At 36.9% G+C, this 7,595-nt stretch overlaps 1 protein-coding gene across 1 annotated transcript; it reads left to right on the top strand.

Annotated features, from left to right (window-relative positions):
* The first annotated feature begins 2,283 nt into the window (after positions 1-2,283).
* Positions 2,284-7,278, top strand: LOC113659703 (ornithine decarboxylase-like). Its single transcript, XM_027172676.2, has 11 exons — positions 2,284-2,441; positions 3,532-3,662; positions 4,401-4,527; positions 4,637-4,810; positions 4,916-5,088; positions 5,190-5,406; positions 5,498-5,581; positions 5,666-5,828; positions 5,913-6,028; positions 6,142-6,356; positions 6,471-7,278. Exons 3-11 carry the CDS (start codon positions 4,432-4,434, stop codon positions 6,607-6,609), a joined length of 1,377 nt encoding a protein of 458 aa, XP_027028477.1. The 5' UTR covers positions 2,284-2,441; positions 3,532-3,662; positions 4,401-4,431; the 3' UTR covers positions 6,610-7,278.
* Positions 7,279-7,595: the final 317 nt, after the last annotated feature.

Genomic DNA, 7,595 nt, shown 5'->3' with positions numbered 1-7,595 from the left:
TTGGAACATCATCTTACTCATCCTCAGACTTTTACTCATTAAAAGTGATGTGCTTCCTAGTGTTTGAAGCTAGAAATAGAAAATTGCCTCATGCTCTGGTTTGGAAAGAGATCACAGAATCTGTCTGGAAACACAGTGACAAAATGGGAATAGATTAGAAAAGGTCTGGAATATGGCTTGGAAGCCATATTCACAACCACCGCTAGAGTAATGTAGTCTTTACACATAATGAGGTTTCTTACGTTAGGCCTAAAGTGGAAACATTGACAACTTCAAACCAAATGCACTTTTCAGATTCTGAAGAATCAAATTTAAGAGTAGGTTTATTATAGCCAAAAATGCATCTCATACAGTATTACAGAATTTATAATTTGTACATTTTGTCAGTTTCTGATCACTTCGTGTAATTATCTGATAACATGTGATATAGGTTTTGATCTTTTTTTCTTCTATTTTTATGTTGTAATAGGCTTAGTGAACTATGCTAAATATCCCGGGAATGGTAAACGGTTGCTAATACAGACTAATTCACTTTTAAACAACACTTAAAGCTTTGCTTGCATTTTTGTTAATAGTTCATTAAAAAACATTCATGTTTAAAGAAAATAAATCACTGTTGAGATTCAGTTAAATACATGCTTTCATAGTTAGAAGAGGCAATGGCAATATGCGTATCTGTGTAAAATATCCTATAATAAGGTATCATTCCCCATTTCGAAAGCCAGTGGGTGGGACACTTTCCTATTTAACATATACTGGCTAAGGAACTAATATTTTTAAAAATATTTTGGCAATGAATTACATGATTTACATGTCTGCATGTTCAATATTACCTGTCTTAAGCTTTTGCTCAGTATAAATTATAAGAAAAAACAAACACTGATTAAGGAGACCCGGTAGCTTCCTCAAATCTTTAGTGAACTCTTAAGTCGTATGTTAATATTTTACTGCCAGGTTTTTCATAATTCATTATTAACCAGAAAAAGCAGTGATTTAACAAAATATTCTAATGTGATCTCTTTATCACCTAGAAATGTATGTGATGTATGCAGACCAAATTCTAACACAAAATGTAATTCCTGTAATCAGTTTCACACTTTAATTGAAATATCATTCATGCTATTATACAATCAGCTAATCTTAGGCAGCAGTACAATACTTAAAATCATATATCGAAACAGGTTGAGGTTCAAATCAATTATAAGTTTGGGAAAAACAAAGATGATGTCAATGAGTTTCAACTGTGGCTTGGATGTTTATCCAGACAGGCTGGTTGAGGGAGTTTAGAATGTTCTGTGGTTTTTCACACCCAACTATCTATAAAATTTACTGAGTGTTTTGAGATTATTTATCTAATCACTATGGTTGTCGTGAGGGTTATTTGAATTGTTTTAGCCTTCCTGTCAGCTTGAATTAGACTAGGAATTCTCTTGACATCTCTCAAGGCATTCCCTCTGGCAGAACTGAAACAGGTTTTTCGCGCAATTCTGTGTAAAAGCTAGACAAAGTTGTGCACGCAAATCACAGAGTACCGACAGTCGAAATATTCCGATCAAAGGGTGTTACCACCATTCCATGGTTAAAGTCACAGAGAAAACTTATATTTGATATGAACATTAAACACAATGCAACACTGACGCTTTTGACCTGTATCGGCACGATTTTTTTACATTGTGCATAGATCTCATAACTCATTTGATATTTGCAATTGAAGATCTTTCTATATAAAAACCTATTTATTTGGAAGGTAAACATTAGCAGAAAGATTGAAATCAACGCCTTATTGTAGATATTATATTACCCTCAAGACTAAAGTAAGCTTGAAACCCTGCAGTTCAAATCTTTAAAATGTTCCACATAAAATATATTAGCTAAAAAAGGAAAAAAGAAAAAGCATACACATGACCACATTAGAAGTCTTATTAAAAGTAAGTAAGGTCCTGTTCTTGATGAAAAAATAAGTAAATAAGTAAGTAAGTAAGTAAGTAAATAAATAACACACTTTCTGTGGCATCTCCTGGTATTTATTCTTTACAGGCCGCTCCAACAAATAAGGTTTAAATGTGTATACTATTTGTTGATATTCTTTCTACACTTTCGCTTATTTAAAAATGTTTTAAACAATATTTAGAGAGTTAAACCTCTACTTGTCTCATCTTTTTCAATGTGGTGTTAAAGCATGCTTTGAGCTCACACGCGACGTTGTTGCGCGCGCCGGCCGGTAACAAGCTGGAACCGGTTCTCGGTCAAGGCAGACAGAGGAGAGGCCGGTTTCAGCTGGCCTGTTGCCCTGGAAACCGCTGAACTATATATGAATGCCGGCGCATCATCGACCTCATTCAGAACAGTGCACGCCGGCAGGGTGATCCAGGAAACGCGGGCTATTTTTATTTCACTGATTCTGGTCTAATGGGCAAAAATCTTTGTAAATGCTTTTTAAGGTATGTAACTGACATGGAAATGTTTTTTATTTTGGTTTCTATTCTAGAAAACGGTCCGCCGCTGGCTATTGTAAACTTAGCACGCTAGCGTAGCGGTAAGCATGCTAGCACACGCTACTAGCTAGTCTCTAACTAGTAAGTTTTCATGAATAGCAAGAACAGGACGCGCGGTAACTATTCGGTGCTACTAAGAAAATAATCATTTCGGTCATTTTAATATTATTTTATAATCGATTACATTGAGTTGGCGTTAAAACAGACTAGCTAGCTAGTTGACGTAGACTAGCAAAAAACCGGTTAATCAGGCGGGACGTCCACTTACTGTATAAAAACCAAGTTAGTTACTATGGTGATAACTTTTTAATAATCGGCGAAGAATAAATTGAATTTCTATTACAATAATTATCTGCTTTCGATCAACATAGTTATTGTCTATGTTTGTCTAGGTTTAAATTTAAAATAACGGTTTATTGCTGCACGTGGCTGGATGTTGAGGAGGGGACTAACGGTACATTAAGTATAACGCTGTAAAAGTGAGAAAGGATCACAACAGAAAGCGTCTGTTCACTCGTACACAAGCTGTAGCAAATGAATTTTAAGTAAACCTTAGTTTTACATTTTTTAATTTTCGGCTAACTGCTGAAAGCCGCGTTTGTGACTACGGCCCTTCCATCTTTAATGCCTGCGTAGCACTTTTCTCATTGGTCTACAAATTGTAGCTCGTCTCCTATTGGGGGAACCTCCGAGAGACCTTCTGACTGAGGGTAGATCCCAAAATGTGGAGTGATCACTTCTCTACCCTATATAGTGCACTGTGGGGATTGGGAGTGATCATGTGTCGACCTTTACGCCACCAGCATTTGAACGTGTGTGGATTGGCTTGATGTTAAAAGAAACCATATTTTTTTTGTATCCACCCTTTTTTGTGTCCATATGATGAATTCTGTATTAAATAATACAAATATTTGTAAATAATATCAATTTATAGAATTGATAAATTAATAAATTGTCCTCTTGATTGATGTGTAATATTTAAATAGCCCTGAGTGATGAAAGCTTGAATCTTACTTTTAGTGCTTCCTCATTTCAGATCATTCGCTTGAGCAAAGCACACACTGGCCCTGGCCTTGAGGCTTATCTGAAAGGATTTAACTTCACTGGGGAGCCACCTTGGCTGCGCTGAACTGCTGACATTTAATAATTTCATCTCTTTCTGTCCAAGTAAGTAATAGTATTTTGATTTACTGAAATCAACACATGAAGATGATAACTACATTCTGTGTATTCTCTTGATTTTTTTTTTTTGTTTGCACTGTCTTTTGTCCTCCACTGTCTTGTTTGTCTTGTCCTGCAGTGTTTGCAGCAGGTTGCACAGTAACCTAACCTGACTGACTAACTTACTGAAGTCTTTAGCTCTGTCGTTGTTTTATGTAGCACCATGATCCTGGAGAAATGTTCTCTCATTTCACTGTGTACTGCAACAGTTATATATGGTTGAATTGACAGTAAAAGTTTCTTGACTTGACTTGTGGGCTAGAGAATAAATGTGTATATATATAAACCCTGTATATGTATATAAACCCTGAAAGTTTTAAGTTTTCTTGTTTTTAAATACATATGTTTAACCAAAGTTTCCTTTAAAATCTTAAATAACGTTTCAAAATTTTAAAAGGTGCTTTTGATGTTTGCTTGTTAGGTGTTAGAGTATCGAAGGTAAATCTTTCGTAACTTAGCATTTGGATTAATGAATTGACCTTTTCACAATAAATTGATAAATGATAAATTGGGAATTACGGCCCATTTTACATGGAGCAAGGTCATGGTTTTTAAGAGCCATGCCAAATTATGAAAGGGAAGCCCTTGTTCAATTTGCTGTTCTGTCAGAGAATGCATGTTTGTAATGAACAGACTGATTTTGTTTAACATTAGTGTTGGTGTTTAACATGTATCTTTCTGTAGTTTTTTTGCAGTCGGATCTTAATTATTGACCATGACTTCGTTCGAAGACTTTGAATTTACCTTCCTGGAGGAGGGGTTCTGTGCACGGGACATTGTTGAGCAGAAGATCAACGAGTCCACCTCATCAGTGAGTTTTTTTTTTTGTCACATTTATATTTATCTAGATTTGTTGGTGATGTGTATAGCATGCTACCATATCATTTTCATTTAATAATTTTATTTTGTTTGCCCTACAGGATGACAAGGATGCTTTCTATGTAGCAGACCTGGGTGATGTTCTTAAGAAGCACCTTAGATGGGCACGAGTCTTGCCTCGTGTCACACCGTTCTATGCCGTGAAATGCAATGATAGCAGGGCTGTTTTAGAGACACTGGCAACACTGGGAGCAGGCTTTGACTGTGCAAGCAAGGTTTGTCAGCAATTTCATATGGTTATTTTCAAAAGAAATGCATAATATATCAGTAAGAGTAGCAGTAGTAAAAACTAATGCTGACTTATGTGTATCTTCTTTTAGACTGAGATCCAGCTTGTGCAGTCTCTGGGAGTGGAGCCCAGTCGGATCATTTATGCCAACCCCTGTAAGCAGGTGTCTCAGATCAAGTATGCCTCTGCACATGGAGTGCAAATGATGACCTTTGATAGTGAAGTGGAGCTAATGAAGGTTGCTCGTAGCCATGACAATGCCAAGTGAGTAGCTTTTGTGTTTTGTAGTGTGAATTGTGTTTACATAATGACAAAAAGCCCAATATCCTAAAGTCCATCTAACCATGATTTGTATATCCATGCAGGTTAGTGCTGCGTATAGCTACAGATGACTCTAAGGCAGTGTGCAGGCTGAGTGTGAAGTTTGGAGCCACACTGAAAAGCAGCAGGCTGCTTCTGGAGCGGGCAAAGGAGTTAGGGCTGGACATCATCGGAGTCAGCTTTCATGTAGGCAGCGGCTGCACAGACCCAGAGACATTCACCCAGGCCATTGCAGATGCACGCTGTGTCTTTGACATGGGGGTGAGTAGTTACATGCTGTGGAATTTGCTTGTCTGAATTTGCTTGTTTGATGATGCTGCATTACTAAATTGCAACTTTAACTGTCCCTCAGGCTGAGTTGGGCTACAATATGACCCTACTGGATATTGGCGGTGGCTTCCCTGGCTCTGATGATTCCAAGCTGAAGTTTGAGGAGGTTAATGTTCTTTATATTCATTTGATTATTTAAAAAAATTTAATTTTTGGATTCAAGCTAAAATGTTAATTTTGGTTAATTTAGATTACTGCTGTAATCAACCCTGCACTGGATAAGTACTTTCCTGTAGACTCTGGTGTGAGGATAATTGCTGAGCCTGGACGATTCTATGTAGCCTCTGCATATATGCTAGCTGTCAACATCATTGCCAAGAAAGTCAACATGAAGGAGCAATCGGGCTCTGATGGTAAGACCTTGATGACTTGTGTACATTTTATATTTCTGAAACAGCAAAGCCTTATTTTTTTTATTTTTGATTAAAACAATACAGATGAAGATGATGGGACCGATGACAGAACTCTAATGTACTATGTCAATGACGGTGTTTATGGATCTTTTAACTGCATCCTTTTTGATCACGCACATGTGACTCCCATTGTACACAAGGTACAGAAATCATTTTGATATTTTAATATGCTGTGTTAATCCTTATTAATATGCTATGTGGCATGTAATTTTCATTTATAAATAATTATTACCATTTTTGTTGTGCTCCATAGAAACCCAAGCCTGATGAGCAAATGTACCCATGCAGTATTTGGGGTCCTACCTGTGATGGCCTTGACCGCATTGTGGAGCTGTGTACCCTGCCTGACCGGCAGGTAGGAGACTGGCTGCTGTTTGAAAACATGGGTGCTTACACTGTAGCTGCTTCATCTACATTTAACGGCTTCCAAAAGCCAGAAATCTATTACGTCATGTCCAGATCCGCTTGGTGAGTTCACGTTTTCTTATTTCCGACAGTGTTTCTTGCACTGAGTTTATATTCCTGCTGAATCCATCTATACAGTTCGATAAACTGAGAACTTTCTTCTGTATCATATATTAGGCAATGCATGCAGCAGATCCATGCCCAGGGGATGCCTGCTCTTGTTGAAGAACCGAACCATGGGAACATACCAGGCCACTGTGGGCGTGAAACCACCTTGGAGATGCCAGCGAAGCCCTGCACTGCCCGGGTTCTCTAAGTCAACATAAATGCAGTATAGAATGGTGGTGTGCTGCATTTATTTTTTACATAAATGGACTCTATTGATGGTCCCCTAAAGAGGAAAGTCTTGGTGCCCACTGTATTTTACCATAAAATTGTAACTGGTCCATGAATATGCATGTGCCCAGAATATTGCAGATGCAGATTTTTTTATTATTATTATTATTTTATTATAATTTTGCAATTGTTTAAATATCATGTCATTGCTTCCTTTTTATAAAGATACTTAACCAGCGAATAGGGAGACCATGGATGTCTTTCCCTGTATTTACTGTGTTTTATGGTGGTCTGTTGCTGTTTTACCACCCACTTGCCCAAACATCCATTGAATTACACCATCAGCACAAGACAGTTTGAATATACTTAACCACTACAATGGACCACTATACTAAGGAGCTTGGCATGTTGTTTTTTTTCTTCTTCTGACCATTCACATATCTCATACACATTCCTTTTTTCTTTTAGTTTCTTTTCTTTCTTTTTTTTAAATGGTAGTAAGATGGTAATAATTCTTAAAACTAGCATTATTTATGACCATGATGCATTTGAAAATGGATATGAAAGAGATGGGATTGCATACATACTGCGTTCCTATGGAAACTTTTTGTATTTTATTTGTTTTTATAAATAAAACCTCAGGCAAACACCTCTTTTCTGTCTATCATTGAACATACAGTATACAGATCTTAGAATAGGCATTACACACAAGAGCAAACACAAATTTTAATGTAACTAAAGTATACTTGATTGTGTACATGCAAGAAGATTGAATATTGTAGAGGGTGGTATTTTACTTGGTGTTATAGACCTAATACATTTTTGAGGTCTTGAGAGAAGTAATATGCAAATCAGTATATGAAAATCAGAACTGGAAGGTTCACTGTATTGCTTAATACAAAATAGGTCTCACCTGGTTCATGATTATAGTAAGTTGGACTCAAGGTGTTTCATGTCTCTTCAGAT

The sequence above is a fragment of the Tachysurus fulvidraco genome, chromosome 12 (genome assembly GCF_022655615.1).
Source record: "Tachysurus fulvidraco isolate hzauxx_2018 chromosome 12, HZAU_PFXX_2.0, whole genome shotgun sequence".
Lineage (NCBI taxonomy): Eukaryota > Metazoa > Chordata > Actinopteri > Siluriformes > Bagridae > Tachysurus > Tachysurus fulvidraco.
Note: the sequence above shows the minus strand (reverse complement) of the source record. Positions and strands in the feature narration are given on the sequence as shown.